Here is a 21952-nt window from a genome sequence, read left to right on the forward strand (position 1 = left end):
TCTACGATCTTATGATCAATATTTCAGTATTGGATGTAATAAAACTGGATGGGTTCCTTGATACTCCACAGTAAATTGTTATTTTTCTTTAAAAGCCATAGTGGGTCAAAAAAAAAAAAAAGGTCACCCTCTGTTTTAAGGTAGGCTTAACTGTGATAGTTGGCTTTGAGATCGTAACGATGTGGACAGTCTTCTCTGGATCTTTCTGTTCTGTGAAAAAGAATGGAGAAATGACCTTGTTTAGCTCATTGGAAATCTGTAGGAATTGTACAAGAAGGTGCATGGCTACTCAGCTCCATAGGAAAGTTAGTCAAATTGAATTATAGAAACATTTATTTAAAAAAAAGTCAGATATAATTTTTATTTGTAAAATGTGCCCTTTAGAAGCTCTTGGTTAAGTAGGTGGATTTAATTATGGGCCAGAATCTAAATGGCCAGAAAGGTCATCATGATTTCATCTTGGGGATTGTGGAAAAGGGGAAAGTGTTAGTTTTCTGCCCAAATAGATCTTTTAGCAAGGGACTGTATTTAAACTAGTGAGCATGCTTTTTTAAAAAAATTTGTAATATTTAAACGTTTTCTCTTTGTATTTTAAGATATGGAAGCCCAGGAAATGTCACAAAAGAATACTTTGAATTTTCTGAATTCTTTTTGAAAACCTATGCAGTGGGAATTCAGCAGGTAATAAAACTATGCTTTTTAAATGGAAGGACAGTTATTATTGAAAGTAGTTAAGTTGGGGCACGGGGGTGGCACAGTTGGTTAAGTGTCTACCTTGGGCTAAGGTCATGATTCTGGAATCCCCAGATCGAGCCCTGCTTGGGTTCCCTGCTCAGTGGAGGAGTCTCTCAGTGGAGTCTCTCCTCTCAGTGGAGAGTCTGCTGCTGCTTTTCTCTCTGCCCCCTCCTGCAACTCGTGCTCTCTCTTACACACACTCTCCCTCTCTTAAATAAAATCTTTAAACAAAAAAGAAAGTAGTTAAGTCATTTCTATGCATTTAAAAGTAGACTGTGAACATATTAATACATTATATATTAATAGGGGATGAAGCGGCAGCTCTGGGAATCTGATATAGTGCAGTCACTTTTAGAACCAGATATCCCAGGGCAGCTTCCACTGGTTCTAAAAGTTTGAAAGTGCCCTTCCAAACTCCTAGATGCTAGCCTCAGACCTTTTAAGTTTGTTGATTCTGATGTCACAGTGCCCAGTGCTTAGATTGGGTTTGTCTGTTAACTTTCTGACCTCTTAGAGGTTTCTTACTGTCCACTCCATTGATCCTCTCCTCTTTGTTCTAAGCTTTTATATCAGAAGATTTATGTGATGGATTGATCTGTTTCAAGAGGGATGGAGCTCAGAAGTTAAGACCTTCAGCTGAGAACTTACCACATATTTTTGTGGAAGTTTGGAAACCATTTTGTTCAGTGAAAATAGTTCTTGAGAAATAATCCAAGTTGGTATTAATATTTAAAACCTGCATGGGGCGCCTGGTTGGCTCAGTTATTAAGTGTCTGCCTTCAGCTTGGGTCATGGTCCCAGGATTCTGGGATTGAGCCCCGCATCGGGCTCCCTGCTCAGCAGGAGGCCTGCTTCTCCCTCTCCCACTCCCCCGGCTGTGTTCCCTCTCTCGCTGTGTCTCTTTCTAAATAAAAAATCTTAAAAAAAAAAGCCTACAGAGGACATTTGGGTGTGAATATTGGTTGACCTGTATTGCCATTTAAGTCCCATTTTTGTTTATATTTCAATAAATGAAGTTTAATAACTATTCCAGCACTGGCTGTATCAAGACTGCAACAAGGAAACAAGGATTAATTAAACATAGTAAAGGCCATTAACAGTATAGAGGGTGTTTCTAGATTTGTATAAATCTGTGCATATTAATCTTCTTTATTGTCAGTGATACCAAGTTAAATTCTTTTTATGGATGATTGTTTCTAAGAAAGTACCTTGCAACAATTCAGGAAAGCTTTGGCTGTAATTTTCTCACAAATTACTTTGTTGGCCCACAAGGCAGTCGGTGGGGAAAATTAATGAATAATGATCTGTTAATGAACTAGTCAAAGTTAGTGAATAAAATGATCTGTTCAGCCGTTCTCTGTGGAAACTAGAATAATCAGGAAGCGGGTCAGCTCTGTCTTCTGCTATTTCCACGGCTGTTAAACTCATTAAGCTTCCTAAAGTTGATGCCCTCTTGAAGTGTGCTCAGCCCAGTTTTTCAGGTGCCTCCTAAACATGTGTACGTTGTACATACATACGCTTTCAGATTTCATAGCCTTTCATCCATGTCTAAGCCATGTCTTCCTATATATTCCTAGTATTTAAAAATTGTTGTCTTACAAAAAACTGTCCTCCTCTTATCTGTTTCTCCTCTCCCACCACCTCCACCCCATAGAGGCCGCAGTGGTCTTAGGAAAAACCATGTGCAGTAGCATCCACTTGTAGCTTGCATCGCAGACAGGGCATTGAGGTGATGGCAGGACTTCTGACAACTTTGATAAAGTTGGTTAGAAGTGGGACAAGTGGCTGGGAATTACAGTGAGACACCCTTCAGTTCAATATGGACCTATCTAATAATTAAAACTGTGAGTTTTCTTGCAAGATGTTGATTTCCCCCCAAAATCTGTTTTTCTTTTTTTTTTAAATCTCTATGGATTCTGGGTTCTTTTTTTTTTTTTAAGATTTTATTTATTTATCAGAGAGAGAGAGGGAAGAGAGCGAGCACAGGCAGACAGAACGGCAGGCAGAGGTAGAGGGAAAAGCAGGCTCCCTGCTGAGCAAGGAGCCCGATGTGGGACTCGATCCCAGGACGCTGGGATCATGACCTGAGCTGAAGGCAGCTGCTCAACCAACTGAGCCACCCAGGCGTCCCAAGGATTCTGAGTTCTATGTCATACCTAAAATGCCCCTCCCCTTAACCTTTAAGTTATTTATGTTCTCCTGAACTTTTTTTCCCTCTTTTCCTGTAGGTACTACTAAAAATTTTAGACCAATATAGACAGAAAGAGTATGTAGCCCCCCGTGTTCTTCAGCAAGCATTCAACTATCTTAATCAAGGGATTGTTCATTCTGTCACCTGGAAGCAGATGAAGCCACACATACAGGTTAGTGTCAGGGAATTGCTCTCCAAGATTTTCCGTGGTTAAGTTAGGTTCTCCAGACAAGGTAAGCTAGTAATGCTGTATTATATATTTAATATATTTTATTTCCATGACTAATTTCAAATGCATGCAGTTTTATATCTGATATGATGGGCTTCGAAATTTAAGTATTTGAGAAGAGTGAGACCTACACGTTTAATGAGTTGTAAGACCTGGATTCAGTTGGTGTTGCTTGGAGTCTCATTCAGCCTCAGTTTCCCTTCTGTTTAGTCAGGTAATATTTTTCTATCCTTATTATCTAAAGGTTGCTAGGCTCACATATGGCATTTTATGTGATAACATTTTGAAAAGAGTTACCAAGGCTTAATACTAAGTTGTTATTATTTTGCAGGAAATGAAACAAGATCATTTTCTTTTGTATAACAAGATTTTTATCTCTCTTTGGGGATTAAGTTAGAAGTTTTCTGTTTTTGTATCAGTTGCTTACCTAAAGATAGAATTCAGCATCATTGTTTAATTAAAGAACAAATGAGGATGAAAATATTGCCCATTAATAAATAAATTCTTATTTGCATATAGATAATTTTGGGTAATTCAAAGAGGCTAAGAACTGAATTTTTTTCCCTCTCAAACTAAGATTTCTTAAATTCTATAATCTCTATGATAGTATCTAAAAAGGAAAATAAATTCTTTTACTTTGCCTTTGGTGTCCAGGATAGACACCAAACAATAGACAAAAACAACTTGTTTAGTGTTACCTTATTGCTAGTCTTATAAATATAATATTTTTGTATTATTTTCTTTGGACATCTTAATAATATTTGTCTAATCCCCTGGATCAAATAGTGGTAGTTTCTTTGCCATTAATGAAGATACCATTTCATTTTATATACTATGTTGTTACAAATTAAGAGTGGATTTTTTTTCTTAATGCCTATGGCCTTATTTTTTTACATTGCTGAAATGTAGGAATAAGAAAAGTCCAGGCCCTCGGTTGAATTTTTTCTCCTAGAATTTAATTTGGAAAAAGTGAGAAGAGATGATTCCATTTTTACATTTGTAGTTGTTAAAGCACAAACAGGCTTAGTAGAGCTTTAGCAGCAGTGTACACAGAGGCTATTAGATACCATTTTTTTCCCCCACTGAAATCTGCATTTCTAGAGTAGGAAATTTTTTTGAAAATGGAAGAGGAAAAGAAATTTTAATATTGCTGGTTCATTGACATTTATGGCCAAAAATGGAAATGTAAAGATGTTCACAATATAACCTTGGCTTGATACTTACTTTTCTTCCTTAAAGAATTAAGGTGTGTTTAATGTTGATTTGCTAGTGAAACTTTATTATCGCTGCTGTTGCTTCAAAGAACAGCATTTCCACTCACCTCTTTCCCTATACTTTTAATCATTTATTGTTTAAAAACAATCTTAAGTTTAACTCTTTCTCCCCTGCTCCCCCCAACTCTTGCTTTCCTGTTTTCCCCTCAGAGGAAGCTTACCACAGAGCAGCTTACCGCAAGATTAATATAACAGTCTGGAAAACTAACATCATAAAGACTGTCAGTAACTATGTTTAATATTCTCCAAATTTGAATAGCCCAAAGCCCATTTGTTGTTTTGTTTCTTCTCAGAATATCTCCGAAGATGTAATTTTTTCTGTGATGTGTTACAAAGATGAGGATGAAGAGCTGTGGCAAGAAGACCCATATGAGTACATAAGGATGAAATTTGGTAATTGAGATGATTTTATTCCTCACCAGTTCCTGCAAATGTAGAGTACTGTAACTATATTTGTATTTTTAAGCAGATTTTATTACTTTATTAAATTCTGAAAGTTCTGCATTGCCTGATAAACTCTGAAACTCATGAGAGTTTGATGTTCTGTTGAGCCAGTGGACTTGAGGCCTTACCATGTAGATGATGGAAAGCTTGTCTTGTTCATCCCTCTTGGGGGTGCCGAAGCAGTCAGGGAGCCATCTTCAACTTTTCCTGTTATGATGCTGAACCAGAGAGACCATCCCTTTTGGTACCTTTTGGGATATGCATTTCTAGATTGGGTTGTTCTTAGTCTGGGAGATTATTTGGATTTCTGCATATTTCAGGAGCACCCCAATTTAGTATGCTTCTTAATTTTAGTGGCTAAGTATTCCACAACAGAGAGTGAGAATATCCCTGCATGACCCTGTTCTTTGGAGGTAACTTTTCATTTGGATCTTTAGTTACTGAACCGTGTAGGTTGGTTGAGTTTATTCCCTTTTATCCCCAGTCTAAACTAATTGCTTCACGGAACACTCAGGCATTTCACATAGCAGAATGTTACTTGTGTACCTCTTTCTCCTACAACTTCGTGCTTTTTAAGGGGAGGGGCTTTATCTTGTTTATTTGCTTTATTTTGCATTCTCCATCCCTTTTCCACCTCTCCATTGCTCTACTGGTGCTTGGCTCTGGTAGCCATTCCATCAAGGTTGGAGTAAAGAATTGATAAAACTAGCACTGCCCCAGGCACATCGAAGATGGTGACAACACAGTGCTTTTCCCTTGTTGGGCCATGTGTCTGTGGCTACTTGAGTTAGCCCTGCTGGTGGAGGGGCTAGATGTTTAGGTTATGTTGTTTTTATAGTGCTCTGTATTTAGTATCAGTTGGTTCTTCTCTTGGGGACAAGTACCAGAGAGGCAAATGAAGGAGAAACAGTATTTACCATCTGCCTTATATCTATATTCTACTGTTTCCTTTTGAAAATCATTTCACATATGCATGATTCATTATTTCCCCTTCCTAATGCCTTTTGTTTTGATTAGCCAGTCTTTCATCTTTTCTCAAGGCATTATTTTAGTGTTTAGTTTTTCTATAATTCCTGTGTGTTTTTGTAACAGCCAGAGTATTTGTTTAATGTTCAGAAAGCTACCATTATTTCATTTACTCTTTATGTAAAATAGGATAGTATCTCAGTTTTTAAAAAATTTTTTACTATTTTTTAAAAATTTCTTTTCAGTGTTCCAGAATTCATTGTTTATGTACCACACCCAGTGCTCCATACAATCCGTGCCCTCCACAAGATCCACTACCCCAACCCCCTCCCCTCCAAAACCCTGTATCTCAGATTTCAAAAATATAATAATAAAGAACTGTGAGTGTTGATTGATACAATTTACATTTTATTGATTAAAGAGAATATGGATAATTCAAGATGAACTCAAATGCTTTTTTGAAAAAAATCATTTTCTTTTGTGGACTAGGATATAGTGCCTACTATTCGATATGTATATATTTTTTTTGGGTAACTGTAGGGAAGAACAGTTATACAGTTATGTAGTTTTCTTTTGATATTTTTGTCATTTACAGCTATTTATTGAACAAGGTATTCTTATCTAAATGTGTTGGCATTAATAATGTTTTTAGATTTGGTAAAAACTATGAGAGCACAGGCTCTTGATGTTAAGACAGTGTGGGTGCAATTCTGTCTTGGTCACTTACTTAGCAAGTTACTTAGCCTCTCTAAGGTGCACTATTTTCAGCTATAAAATCAGCGATATTAATAGTCTTGGGAGAATTAAGTGGGATAATACATGTATACTAACTTCCTTAACTGCTTAGAGTAGAATATTCGATGCTTGTAAAATCTCAGCAGAGTGCCTACCAAAGAGTAAGTGCTGGGTGCAGTAGGTAGTCTCATGAGTATAGTGTCTGGCCCTCAGTACCTGTTAGTTATTAGTATTATTACATTTGTGTTTTATATATTGGCAAAGACTTACATTTGGTCTTATTTTTATATTTAAATATGGACATATGATATGAGACACTTTTCAAATACCTGCCTGTTCTGAAATTTGGAAATTTTCGTGATGTTCAGTTGTGTGTTTTAAAAGTAGTGTGTTACATATTCAGAAATACCCATTGAGTACTGCTGAATCTGCCTGTTGATAGAGCCAAGTACTGACCTAGTAGTCCCCCAAGGCTTTTACACTTTCAGTTTCCTTTGTTTGGAAAGCTTTATCTTTAGATTTCCATGTAGAGTTTTCTCCTTCCTTCATTCAGTTTCTGCTTAAGTGTTAGCCCAGCAGAGAATTATAGAGGCACTTTCCCTGACACCATATTTAAACTAGCACTCCATATAACCTCGCTCTCTTCTGTAACCTCACTCTCTTTTTCCTTACCCTATTGTACCTGTTGTGTGTGTATGTGTATAATCTGTTTCTCTCTCTTACCTTGTGAATTCTGTGAGAACCCTTTTTGTTTGATCCTTGTATCCCCAGAGTCTAGAGCAGTGCCTGGCACATAACAAGCACTAAATAAATTTTTGTCTTAGTGAAATGGATATGCCTAATATATATTGTTCTCTTTAATATGATTGTTTAAAAGGACAACGTATAGAGATTGATAAATAATTATTATGCATGGGAGCACTGATGATATATCCTTAACTTTTTTATGCTGTAAACCAGGGTCGTATGTGGGCACTTTTTATTTTTTTGTTTTGGAGTAGTGCTCTATTGGGTTTAAAATCTTTAATAAGAAATTGTATTTTTACTAATGTGGTTTAACCTTTTAAATCTTAGATATTTTTGAAGATTATGCTTCTCCCACCACAGCAGCCCAGACTCTCTTGTATACTGCTGCAAAGAAAAGAAAAGAGGTATACAGTTACTCTTTTTAAATCCAAAGTTGAAAGATCGACTATGTTGCTTTGACACTAGTTATACCCCTACTATTTGAAAAAAATTATATTATTTGTTTTAATCTAACACTTGAATATTTTCCTGTCCTAGTTAGGGAAAAGGGTTGCTTTCTTAATTGTAATTGCTTGATAAAACACAATAAAATGGCTTCAGTTTTAAAAATTTGTGTATCACACTTAACACTGTAGTAGTAAGGCAATGAAACCTCACATAGACTAAAATGGATTCCTCTGTTTCTCTAGGTGTTGCCAAAAATGATGGCATTTTGTTATCAAATCCTAACAGACCCCAACTTTGATCCAAGGAAGAAGGATGGAGCCCTGCATGTGATTGGTTCCCTGGCTGATATTTTATTGAAGGTCAAGCTACTCATAATATAATTTACTTTATTTAAGCACAGTCAAATGAGAGAATATGAAAGTAGTGAACAATTTAAAGCTTGTGACTGCTTCTGTATAATTGAGTTGACTGTAAACATCCTTTTTTCTGTCACCTGTTTCTTTATTTAAAAAGAAAATCTCACTTTTGTCAGTTTTTCTGTATGAAACTGTTGCCGTATGAGAAAAGGATACAAAATGACTAGTGTTATGTGTTGCTACAAAAATCAGTCGGGGGCATCTGGGTGGCTCAGTTGGTTAAGCAACTGTCTTCAGCTCAGGTCATGATCCTGGAGTCCTAGGATCAAGTACCACATCAGGCCCTCTGCTCAGCAGGGAGTTGGCTTCTCCCTCTGCCTCTCGCCCCTTTCATGCTCTCTCTCAAATAAATAAAATCTTAAAAAAAAAATCAGTCAGTATCAAATTATAGGTAAGGTACTGTTTCTGTCTTGTTTTAAAACACATCATATGTAGGTCAAATAATTTTATAAAATTGTACATAGAAGTATATTAAGCATAAGTCATAATAAACGTACTTTATTCGGTTGTGATTTTTATATGAAAATGCATTGCTAAGTTTAAACTTCATTTCTATTTCCTTACAGAAGACTTTATTCAAGGACCAAATGGAGTTGTTGCTGCAGAATCATGTATTTCCATTACTGTTGTCTAACCTGGGATACCTTCGGGCTAGAGTAAGTTTTCCATATTTCCATTATGTATCTTAAAGTGTTCATTTGAGGGGTGCCTGGCTAGCTCAATCGGAAGAGTATGCGACTTGATCTTGGAGTCACAAAGGGATCATGAGTTCGAGCCCCATTGTGGGTGTAGAGCTTATTAAAACAAAAACAAAAACAAAAACAAAAGAAAACAACTTTAAAAATGTTTTTGGATAAAATGACCTTTTACCATATATTGGGATAAAATGAAGTCAATTAGAATGTCCCTTATGGTCACCTAAGCTGAATAAAAAAGAAGCTAGTAAGTAATGGATTTATGGATTTTAATTCCAGCTGCTTTAAATTTTCACCCTAGCCCTACTTGCTGCATTTGTAACACATGCAGGGAGAGGGACGGTGTTACAGCAGTAATACAATGTAAATTCATAGACTGATTCATTTTTAGTACCTAAAACAGCATGACATTCTAGTTTGGTTAAAAACTTGATTAGTATAAATCGTATATTAGGTCGATATATATGCCTTAAGAAAATAGAGAAAATAATAATCCATGTAAACTTATTCATGTTCCAAGTGTATATTACTTCTAAAATCAATATCTTTTATAGAGAAATAAAAATAGAACATTAATTCAAGAGCCTAGTATTTATCTTTATAAGTACATCAGAACAAAAAATGTCTTGCTATAAAGAACATATGTTAACAATGTCTTACACACTAAAGCATTTTATAAACAGAAGGTAATGTTCACTGGAGAAGTATTTGGGCACACGTAGATTAGAGGTGCAGAGGACGAACAAGTGTTTTTATAGGTAAGCTGTTGTCTTTGACAGCTGTATGAATTGTAACTCTCTTGCTAAAAAGTCTTTGGTGATTCAAATTACCATTACTTGTATGTTTATGTATATAGAGAATTAAAGTAATAATAGGATTCTGTGGTCTAATGGTTTAAAATTTGGTAACCTCTAGAAGGTTTAAAATTCTTCATACCTTATATGAGCAAAAAAAAAAAAATAAAGAAAAGAAAAGAAAAAAGGAAGCTTGCTAAGTCCTGATGCTAGTAAGGGAAAATAATGTTTCATTTGTTTGCTGTGAAGGCCTGCAAATGAAAGTCAAACACTGGTTTGTAGTAGCTCTTACATGTAACTAAATAGCAAATTAATTATGAGTCATAGTATTTATCAACCTTGAACAGGATTTCTTTTTTTCAGAGACACTTCAATTTGGTTCCATTTTCTTTTCCTTGTGAAAAATGCATACAGATAATTTAGAAGTTACAAAACTGCCTTTTTAAATAAAAAAATGGGAGATCCAGAAGTTAGCAACTGAGGCTAATATGCTACCCTCCCAAAACAAATAATACTTGGTAGAGTTAATAATATTTTACTTAGTAAGAAGTTCCTTTGTGCATAATTTTATTATAGAATGTCATAATCCTAATAGTTCCCTACTTAACTACTTCTTCTAACATAGTCCTGCTGGGTACTTCATGCATTCAGTTCTCTGAAGTTTCATAATGAGCTTAATCTAAGAAATGCAGTTGAACTGGCAAAGAAGAGCCTGATTGAAGATAAGGAGATGCCTGTCAAAGTTGAAGCTGCCCTTGCTCTCCAATCATTAATTTCTAATCAGACACAAGGTAAAGCCAAAAATACCTTTTAGAAAGTTTATTCTATTTTTATTTTTACATTGTCTTCTCAAATAGTTGCTTTACTTACTTCTCTAGTAAGGATGATTCTCGGTGTCTTAAGGTTCAGGGTTTAGATTTCTGAAACTTTGCCCCCTCAAAATTTCATAGGAGTTTATTCTTTGTCTTTTTAGGACTTCTTATTGACTGGTTTCCAGAAAAGTTTTAGATTAGGAAATAAGTTGGTAACCGTTGGGCCCTGGGGTAGACTGGGAATCAAGAGACCTGGTGTCTCGTTTTGATTCCACTACTCGGTTGCTGTGTCAAGGGTTAGATAGCCATATATTTAAATTCAGGGGTTTGGACTAGATGGTCTCAGGAGTCTTTTTCACTCTAGGATTCTGTGATTCTACTAGTTCCGAAAGTAGCAAGTGTTATTTTTAGTGAGTGATAACACAGATAAATCATTTATTTGTTTAGAAGACTATCATTTAAAGTTCAGGTAAACCTTTGGAAGTAAATTCAGTTTTATGAAGAACATGCGCCTAGTTTACTTTCATTCAGCAATGTTTGAGTGAACATTGTACAAGGATATGTGGTGGGGAATGGGCGCCATCAATATTGGGCATAGTTTTTATCTACATGATTTTTTTATGCTTGTATCTTGATGTCATATATATGTCCTATAAGTCATGCTGGTGATAGAGCATTTGTATAATGAGCATTTCTCAGTGAAGGTTCTTGGCATTTTGGGTAGGACAGTTCTTTCCCATGTGTAGGATTGATTACTCCTAATTACTGACAGGGAGATGGATATATTGGTGAAGATCATTTTGGTATAGCTTTGTGTCTTATTTACCATAGAGCAAGTATCTGCCAAGAATCTATTAGTCTATGTCACTTCATGTGACCATGTTAATTCTTTTAACCACCTGTGAATGCCTAAGTGTTTGCTGATTTTTGTTTGTTTTATTTCATTAGCTAAGGAATATATGAAGCCACACGTAAGGCCTATCATGCAGGAGCTGTTGCACATTGTTAGAGAGACCGAAAATGATGATGTTACTAACGTCATCCAGAAGATGATATGTGAATATAGTCAAGAAGTAGCCTCAATTGCTGTTGATATGACCCACCATTTGGTAAGAATGGGCAGAGGTTTATGTTAGTTTGAATGTAAATTCAGCCTTGAATAATAAAAATTAAAGGTTTGACTTACCTGAATAAATTAAATTCCATAATTTGGAATTTAGTTTTATAAGCATTTGAAATGTTAATATAAAAGTGTTTGCTCTAATAATTCTGACAGTTGTTAGTTTCTGTAGTTAATTAGACTTAAATCTAATAACATTGAGATTATTTCATCTATAATATTCTGAGATTTTATAATGATGTGCTTTGATATGAGTCTTCTAAATATTCACTTTCTGAGCTTGAATCTGGAAACTCATTTCTTTCAGTTTTGGGCAACTTCTTGAATTACTTATTTGGTAATTTCTCCCTACCATTTTTTCCCCCCTGTTCTGTAAGTCTGATATTGGATATTGGGTCAGGACTGAGTCTTTAATTTTCCCACCTTTTTCCTCCTGTCTTCCATGTCTGTCTGTCTTTTTTGTTTCATTTTCCTGGTAATCTCTTGATTCTGTCTTTTACCTACTATTAAATTTTTCATTTGCGTATTGCTAGATTTCACTTTTCACAGACTTTGGGTTTATTTGTTTAATGATAACCAGAAGTTAAAAAAGAGCTATCCAATTGTTGTAACTAATGTATATTCCACTCTAGTGCTTAGTTTAGGAAAAAAATGTCCGTATTTAAAACATGACCATTTCTATCATTGATTTACTCAGCAATGTGTGTGACTTAAGTGTGAGCAAGGCTGATACCTAGATGAGTGCCATTGCCCTTTTATTAACTTATAACAACAGCAAGGGGTAGGTATAACAGTATTGATTTTTGAATGTGTATATGTTATGTTCATAGGCTGAGATATTTGGCAAAGTTCTTCAAAGTGATGAATATGAAGAAATTGAAGACAAAACAGTAATGGCTATGGGAATTTTACATACTATTGATACTATCTTGACAGTTGTAGAAGATCATAAAGAGGTGCGATTTCTTTGTGTTTTATTATGTCATTTTAATAACATTCACTGAAATTTACGTGATCAATGGGCATGACTTTAAACTAGCTATTTTGTTATTTTGCTAGATTTTAAAAATTGCCTTCAAATATCAAAGGAACATTCTAAAATAATTGAAGGGGGGAATATTAACATGTTGTTGTAAGATATATAGTATATTCCTTTGTACTAAACTGAGTTTCATTTATCACATCTATGTTCTAAACTAAGTTGTTGGGGAATATCAAATTGAGTAAGACATGAATTCTGCCTTGTGGAACCCACAGTCTAGTCTTCTTGGTAGAGAGATAGCCATTCATTCACAGTGGCAGTTATTAAATAATGGAATAAAATTCGAATGTAACAACCATCATGAGAATGGAAGGGAAGAAGAGCTTTCTTTCCTGAACTGAATTCCAGAAGAATATTGGGAAAAGAATCTTTCCTAAACTGAATTCCAGAAGAATATTGAGAAAAGAATTTGTGCAGACAGTTAAGAGCTTTTCCCTGTATTAGTGGATAGAATTTTACTAATGTTACTTTGAGATCACTAGAGCAGGTAAATTGATGGTGTCCTTGTGCAGAAGTGGAAAACAAGTTCAGGTAGTACTGAGGAATCTGCTCACTGCCACAGACTTTTGGGTTTATAGTCAGATTATTCTGATACTATATCCATTCATCTCCACCTCAGACCTTCTGCTGTCCTTCCCAAGCATTACATAGTCTCTCCTTAAATCAGATTTGGGTTTGTTACTTCTGTGAGCGTAAGCTGACTTGCTCAGCAATGGCGGAAGCTCCTGTTTCGTACAGTGTGACTTAGGAAGCAGGTGCCAGTTCTGTAAATAGCATTGTTAAACCCTGTGGCTGTTGATTTATCCCGTGTTTATCATGTACCAATGGAAGAATACCAGATTCTTTTTTTTTTTAATTTTTTTTTAATTTTAAAAGATTTTATTTGTTTATTTGACAGAGAGTGCGAGAGGGAACACAAGTAGGGGGAGTGGGAGAGGGAGAGAAGCAGGCTTCCGACTGAGCAGGGAGCCCAATGAGGGGCTCGATCCCAAGGACCCTGGGATCATGACCTAAGCTGAAGCAGGCACTTCATGACTGAGCCATCCAGGTGCCCTGATTACCAGATTCTTTTTTTGTTTGTTTGTTTTTAAAGATTTTTCTTTATTCGACAGACAGAGATCACAAGTGGGCAGAGAGAGAGGGGGAAGCAGGCTCCCTACTGTGCAGAGACCCCGATGCGGGACTCGATCCTAGGACCCTGAGATCATGACCTGAGCCGAAGGCAGAGGCTTAACCCACTGAGCCACCCAGGTGCCCCCCTGATTACCAGATTCTTAAAAGCAGTTTTGATAGTCTTCTCCTGGGCAGGCCTCCTTCGCCTAAAAGGCTAAATGTGAATTTTTACTTCCATATTCGTTATTTTGTTTTATTTTTGTATCTTTGTTAAAATTGTATGGGCCATTCAGAACAGTGAAATGGGCTCCAAGTTAAATTAGAACAAGTATACTTGAGGATAATTCTTTTGCCGTATATGAAGAATTTATATTTTAAATTTGACGATACCTGAGAAATCCCCTAGTCCAGATTACAGAGTATGTGTGTGTGGAGGATAGGCAGTAGTAAAATGAGCCTCAGGAAAAAAAATGAGCAGCAGGATCAGTTTGAAAATAAAATTGTATTTTACCTTTCCTGTTAATTTTTTTACTTTTGATGTTAAATTTATTTTGCATTTCAAGTAAAGGAGATGTGAACTTACTGTGACTATCAAAGGAGGCATGGTTTAAAGTTGAGAAGCACTAATCAAATCTAGCTTCCTTACCTACAGATGAAAAAAAATAAAAAACTGAAAGCCTTTAGTAAGTGGCTTTACCAAGATCATAGATAATTAGAGGCAAAACAAGGGCTGGAATCTTGGTCTCCTGACTGCCTCTTCTGATCTTGAACTTTGACTTATTAAAAGCAAACATTGAGAAGAATCCTTCCTGAAAAGGAAAAAATCACTTGTGTATGAATACATGTACAAACACTTAATGTATGCAGAACAGAATTAGAAATTTAAACCAGATGCTTATGCATATGCAGTTTTGCTTTAATGGTTTTAAATATATTGACAAATTTGTAAACTGGGAGAATTTTGGAGCATTTGAACTTTATGACTGTACTTTTTTTTTTCTATTTATTTTTTTAACTGTTGTTAGCATTTATTGTATATTCTTCCAGATAATGTTACTGCACATATATCTCTTTCCAGGGCTGGTTTTCAGGGGTATGCAGTGATAAATGAGCGTACCAATTGTTTACAACTGGCAGCCATTCTGGTGGCTTCGTGTCCATGATGGCAACATACGCTGATTATTTAATACAGTACCTTAAAACTGAATATTCAGAGAATATGCCCCAAACTTGAAATAGGAGACTCAGATGAAAAATGTAACCCATGATGGAGTTTAATTTTTATTTACTTAAAAAATATTTAGTACAATGTATGTTGAAAAATCCAAAAGGTGTGAAAAGACAGTGAAAATTCACTTTCTCCTTTAGCTCCCCCAGATCTAGTTCTCTCTGGAGGTAGCTCCCTAATGAGGTCTTTGTATCCTTCCAAAGATTTTTTTCTGTTGTAATAGCTAAGCAAAAGAATGTGTATATCTTTCTTTTATGAGAATAAAATAGCATAAAGTTTTGGTTTTTTAAAATTTTATTTTATTTCTTTTCAGTGTTCCAAAATTCATTGTTTATGCACCACACCCAGTGCTCCATGCAGTCCATGCCGTCCGCAATACCCACCACCAGGCTCACCCAACCCTCCATCCCCCTCCCCTCCAAAACCCTCAGTTTTGTTTCTCAGAGTCCACAGTCTGTCATGGTTCTTCTCCCCCTCCAGTTTCCCCCAACTCACTCCTCCTCTCCATCTCCCCATGTCCTCTGTGTTACTCCCTATGCTCCACAAGTAAGTGAAATCATATGGTACTTGACTCTCTCTGCTTGACTTACTTTTAAGCACTCAGCATAATTTCCTCCAGTCCCATCCATGTTGATACAAAAATTGGATATTCATCCTTTCTGATGGAGGTATAATATTCCATTGTATATGTGAACCATATCGTCTTTATCCATTTGTCCATTGAAGGGCATCTTGGTTCTTTCCACAGTTTGGTGACTGCAGCCATTCATACAGATGACCCTTCTTTTCACTATATCTGTATCTTTCGGTAAATACCCACTAGTGCAATTGCAGGGTCAAAGGGTAGCTCTATTTTTAAGTTTTTGAGATCTCCACAATGTTTTCCAAAGTGGCTGCACCAGCTTGCATTTCCACCAACAGTGTAAGAGGGTTCCCCTTTTTCCACATCCTCTCCAACACTTGTGGTTTACTGTTTTGTTAATTTTGGCCATTCTAACTGATGTAAGGTGGTATCTCAGTGTGGTTTTGATTTTAATCTCCCTGATGGCTAATGATGAACATTTTTTCATGTGTCTGTTAGCCATTTGTATGTCTTCATTGGAGAAGTCTATTCCTGTCTTCTGCCCACTTTTTGACATGATTATCTGTTTTGTGTGGGTTGAGTTTGAGAAGTTTTTTGTAGATTTTGGATATCAGCCCTTTGTAGTGTCATTTGTGAATATCTTCTTCCATTCAGTGGGTTGCCTCTTTGTTTTGTTGACTGTTTCCTTTGTTGTGCAGAGCTTTTGATCTTGATAAAGTCCCAAAAGTTCATTTTCGCTTTTGTTTCCTTTGCCTTTGGAAACATATCTTGAAAAAAGTTGCTGTGGCCAATGTCGAAGACGTTACTGCCTATGTTCTCCTCTAGGATTTTGATAGATTCCTGCCTCACGTAGAGGTTTTTTATCCATTTTGAGTTTATCACTGTGTATGGTGTAATGAATGGTCGAGTTTCATTCTTCTACACATAGCTGTCCAATTTTCCCAGCACATTTTTTGAAGCGACTGTCTTTTTTTCCACTGTATGTTTTTTCCTGCTTTGTCAAAGATTATTTGCCCATAGAGTTGAGAGTTGAGGGTTATCTGGGCTCTCTACTTTGTTCCACTGGTCTATGTGTCTGTTTTTGTATCAGTACCATGCTGTTTTGGTGATCACAGCTTTGTAGTAAAGCTTGAAATCAGGCAATGTGAGGCCCCCAGTTTTGTTTTTCTTTTTCAACATTTCCTTAGCAATTTGGAGTCTCTTCTGGTTCCATACAAATTTAGAGTTGTATGCCAGTGAAATTATGAATGAAAAGAGAGCGATCACAGCAAACATCAAGGACATAGAAACAGTCATCAGAAATTATTATCTACAGTTATATGCCAATAAGTTAAGCAACCTAGATGAAATGTATGCCTTCCTGGAAACCTATAAACTTCCAAAGCTGAATCAGGAAGAAATTGACAACCTGAATAGACCAATATCTAGTAACAAGATTGAAGCAGTGATCAAAAACCTCCCAAAAAACAAGACCCCAGAATTTTCCGGATTCCCTGGAAAATTCTACCAAACATTCAAAGAAGAAATAATACCTATTCTCCTGAAGCTGTTTCAAACAACTGAAGCAGAAGGAAGACTTCCAGACTCTTTATGAAGCTGGCATTACGCTGATCCCCAAACCAGGCAAAGACCCCATCAAGGAGTCTTAGAAGGGGGAAATTCAGACCAATATCCCTGATAAATATGGGTGCTAAGATTCTCAACAAGATCCCAGCTAATAGGATCCAACAGTACATTAAAAAGATTATCCACTGTGACCAGGTGGGATTTATCCCCAGGATGCAAGGGTGGTTCAACATTCGCAAATCAATCAATGTGATAGAACAAATCAATAAGAGAAGAGAGAAAAACCACATGGTCCTCTCAATTGATGCAGAAAAAGTATTTGACAAGATACAGCATCGATTCCTGATTAAAATGCTTCAAAATATAGGGATAGAGGGAACATTCCTCAACTTCATAAAATCTATCTATGAAAACCCCACAACGAATACCATCCTCAATGGGGAAAAGTTGACAGCCTTCCTTCCCTTTGAGATTAGGAACATGACAAGGATGCCCACTCTCACCACTGTTGTTCAGCATAGTATTAGAAGTCCTAGCAACAGCAATCAGACAACAAAAAGAGATAAGAGGTATTCAGATTAGCAGTGAAGAAGTCAAACTCCCTGTCTTCACAGATGACATGATACTTTATTTGGAAAACCCAAAAGACTCCATCCCCAAACTACTAGAACTCATACAGCAATTCAGTAATGTGGCAGGATACAAAATCAATGTACAGAAATCAGTTGCTTTCTTATACACTAACAATGAAAATATAGAAAGGGAAATGAGAGAATTGATTCCATTTACTATAGCACCAAGAACCACAAGACACCTGGGAATAAACCTAACCAAAGAGGTAAAGGATCTGTACTTGAGGGGCTACAGACACTCATGAGAGAAATTAAAGAAAACACAAAAAGATGAAAGAGCATTCCATGCTCCTGGATTGGAAGAATAAACATTGTTAAAATGTATATACTGCTAGAGCAATCTGTACTTTCAATGCATTCCCCATAGCATACAGTTTTTATCTGCCATTCTTGAATTGTATCTTGGTGATCCTTCCATATGAGTCACTAATGTTAAATATTTTTAGTAGTTGCATAATATTCCTTTATATGCTATGTCAGGGGTATTCAACTGGTCCCTCATTAATGAATATAAATTAACTGTTCCTTTAACTGTCCATAAATGGAACCTTGGTGGATACTGATCACAAACGTTACTGTAGTTAGTGGCCTTTTACATGTCATTTGCACAGGTAATAATATATCTGGAGAGCAAAGTCCTTGAAGTGGAATTGTTAGGTCAAAGGATATATGTATGAGTAAGCTTGAGAGATACTGCTGACTTGGCCAACTTAACACTTCCCAAATCAATGGACAGCAGTGTCTCTCTTCCCGGTCACATACTTTTTGATCATTACCAGTCTGATAGGTGAAAAGTGGTAATCTGGGGCAAGAATTTGTACTCTTCACATGTATTTGAGTGAACATTTTATTAAAAGCTTAAGGTCTGTTTATATTTTTTTATAACCTTGCCTTTTTTTTTTTTTTTTTCTGTTGATTTCATTTCACGGAAGGGAATTTGATCTTTGTGATACTATTTGAAAATAATTCCCTCCATTTTTCATTTATGTTTGATTTCCCCCTATTCTATGCAGATACTCATTTTTGAAATGAAGTGCTTTGATATATTTATTTCTGATTTCTGTGCATTGAGCCATTTTCCATCTTCAGGATTATACACAACCTGTTTTCCTTTCTTCTAATATATATATATATATATTTTTTTTTCTTTTTTTACTACTATGTAATGTGTTATTTGCCCCAGGGGTACTGGTCTGTGAATTATCAGGCTTACATATTTCACAGCACTCACCGTAGCACATACCCTCCCCAATGTCCGTAACCCAGCCATCCTCTCCCTAACCCCCTACCCCCTGCAACCCTCAGTTTGTTTTGTGAGATTAAGAGTCTCTTATGATTTGTATCCTTTTCAATCCCATCTTGTTTCATTTTTTCTCTCCCTACCCCTCCCATGATCCCCCACCCTGCCTCTCAAATTCCTCATATCAGAGATCTCATATAATAATTGTTTTTCTCTAATTGACTTATTTTGCTAAGCATAATACCCTCTAGTTCCATCCACATCATTGCAAGTGGCAAGATTTTGGGTTTTTTTGATGGCTGCATAGTATTCCATTGTGTATATGTACCACATCTTCTTTATCCATTCATCTGTTGATGGACATCTAGGTTCTTTCCATAGTTTGGCTACTGTGGACATTGCTGCTATAAACATTCGGGTGCACATGCCCCTTTGGATCACTACATTTGTATCTTTAGGGTAAATACCCAGTAGTGCGATCGCTGGGTCATAGGGTAGCTCTATTTTCAACTTTTTGAGGAACCTCCATGCTGTTTTCCAGAGTGGCTGCATCAGCTTGCATTCCCACCAACAGTGTAGGAGGGTTCCCCTTTCTCCACCTCCCCGCCAACATCTGTCATTTCCTGACTTGTTCATTGTAGCCATTCTGACTGGTGTGAGGTGGTATCTCACTGTGGTTTTTATTTATATTTCCCTGGTGCCGAGTGATGTTAAGCACTTTTTCATGTGTCTGTTGGCTATGTGGATGTCTTCTTTGCAGAAATGTCTGTTCATGTCTTCTGCCCATTTCTTGATTGGATTATTTGTTCTTTGGGTGTTGAGTTTGAGAAGTTCTTTATACATTTTGGATACTAGCCCTTTATCTCACATGTCATTTGCAAATATCTTCTCCCATCCTGCCGCTTGTCTTTTGGTGGTGTTGACTGTTTCCTTTGCTGTGCAAAAAGCTTTTTATCTTGATGAAGTCCCAATAGTTAATTTTTGCCCTTGTTTCCTTTGCCTTTGGATATGTTTCTAGGAAGAAATTTATGGCTGAGGTTGAAGAAGTTGCTGCTTGTGTTCTCCTCAAGGATTTTGATGGATTCCTGTCTCAAATTGAGGCCCTTCATCCATTTTGAGCCTATTTTCGTGTGTGGTGTAAGGAAATGGTGCAATTTCATTTTTCTGCATGTGGCTGTCCCACTTTCCCAACACCATTTGTTGAAGAGACTGTCTTTTTTCCATTGGACATTCTTTCCTGCTTTGTCGAAGATTAGTTGACCATAGAGTTGAGGGTCTGTTTCTGGGCTTTCTATTCTGTTCCATTGATCTGTGTGTCTGTTTTTGTGCCACTGTCATACTGTCTTGGTGATGACAGCTTTGTATTAGAGCTTGAAGTCTGGAATTGTGATGCCACCAACTTTGATTTTCTTTTTCAACATTCCCCTTGCTATTCAGGGTCTTTTCTTGTTTCATATAAATTTTAGGATTTTTGTTCCATCTCTGTAAAAAAAGTTGATGATATTTTGATAAGGATTGTGTTAAATATATAGATTGCTTTAGGTAGCATAGACATTTTCACAATATTTGTTCTTCCTATCCATGAACATGGAATGTTTTTCCATTTCTTTGTTTCTTCCTCACTTTTTTTCATGAGTACTTTCTTTGCCTCTTCATTTAGGTTTATTCCTAGGTAGCTTATGGTTTTCGGTGCAGTTGTAAATGGGATCGAGTCCTTAAGTTCTCTTTCTTTTGTCTTGCTGTTGGTGTATAGAAATACAGCTACTTCTCTGCATTGATTTTATGTCCTTCAACTTTATTGAATTCCTGTATGAGTTCTAGCAGTTTTGGAGAGGAGTCTTTGGGTTTTCCACCTAAAGTATCTTATCATGTGCAAAGAGTGAGAGTGTGACGACTTCTTTGCCAATTTGGATGCCTTTTATTTCTTTTTGTTGTCTGACTGGTGAGGCTAGGATTCTAATACTATGTCGAATAGCAATGGTGTCAGCTTTTCCCATTGAGAATGATATTCACTGTGGGTTTTTCATAGATGGCTTTGATGATATTGAGGTATGTACCTTCTATGCTTACACTCTATGAAGAGTTTTGATCAAGAAAGGATGCTGTACTTTGTCAAATGCTTTTTAAGCATCTATTGAGAAGATCCTATGATTCTTGTTTTTTCTTTTATTAATGTCTTGTATCACATTGATTTGTGGATGTTGAACCAACCTTGCAGGCCAGGAATAAATCCCACTTGGTCATGGTGAATAATCCTTTTAATGTACTGGATCCTATTGGCTAGTATTTTGGTGAGAATTATTGCGTCCGTGTTCATCAGGGATATTGGTCTGTAATTCTTTTTGGTGGGGTTTTGTCTGGTTTGGGATCAAGGTAATGCTGGCCTCATAAAATGAGTCTCATAAAATATGTTTGGAAGTTTTCCTTCCATTTCTGTTTTTAGGAACAGTTTCAGGAGAATAGGTATTAATTCTTCCTACATGTTTGGTAGAATTCCCCTGGGAAGCCCTCTGGCCCTGGGCTCTTGTTTTTTGGGTCATTTTGGATGACTACTTCAATCTTCTTACTGGTTATGGGTCTGTTCAGGTTTTCTATTTCTCCTGGCTCAGTTTTGGTAGTTTATATGTCTCTGGGAATGCATCCATTTCTTCCAGATCATCCAGTTTGCTGGTGTATAGTTGTTCATAGTATGTTCTTACAGTTGTATGTATTTCTTTGGTGTTGGTTGTGAACGTTCCTCTTTCGTTCATGATTTTATTAATTTGGGCATCTTTTCTTTTTGATAAATCTGGCCAGGGTTTATCAATCTTAATAATTCTTTCAAAGAACCAGCTCCTAGTTTTGTTGATCTGTTCTGCTGATCTTTTGGTTTCTATTTCATTGATTTCTGCTCTGAGCTTTATGATTTCTCTTCTAATGCTAGGTTTAGCTTTCTTTGCTGTT

At 36.4% G+C, this 21952-nt stretch overlaps 1 protein-coding gene across 5 annotated transcripts in view; it reads left to right on the forward strand.

Annotated features, from left to right (window-relative positions):
- IPO8 (importin 8) overlaps positions 1-21952 on the forward strand; it is an 85668-nt gene that overhangs the window by 22841 nt on the left and 40875 nt on the right. For 3 of the 5 annotated variants that reach the window (XM_032347539.1, XM_032347541.1, XM_032347542.1), the window contains 9 exons: positions 597-681; positions 2964-3098; positions 4723-4822; positions 7649-7725; positions 8011-8127; positions 8751-8840; positions 10299-10464; positions 11434-11594; positions 12436-12561. In XM_032347539.1, coding sequence (XP_032203430.1) covers positions 597-681; positions 2964-3098; positions 4723-4822; positions 7649-7725; positions 8011-8127; positions 8751-8840; positions 10299-10464; positions 11434-11594; positions 12436-12561 — 1057 coding nt within the window. The remainder of the gene's footprint in view (positions 1-596; positions 682-2963; positions 3099-4722; positions 4823-7648; positions 7726-8010; positions 8128-8750; positions 8841-10298; positions 10465-11433; positions 11595-12435; positions 12562-21952) is intronic. The other 2 variants (XM_032347543.1, XM_032347540.1) reach the window with 1 other exon arrangement.

This window comes from Mustela erminea, chromosome 6 (assembly GCF_009829155.1).
Source record: "Mustela erminea isolate mMusErm1 chromosome 6, mMusErm1.Pri, whole genome shotgun sequence".
Classification (NCBI taxonomy): Eukaryota; Metazoa; Chordata; class Mammalia; order Carnivora; family Mustelidae; genus Mustela; species Mustela erminea.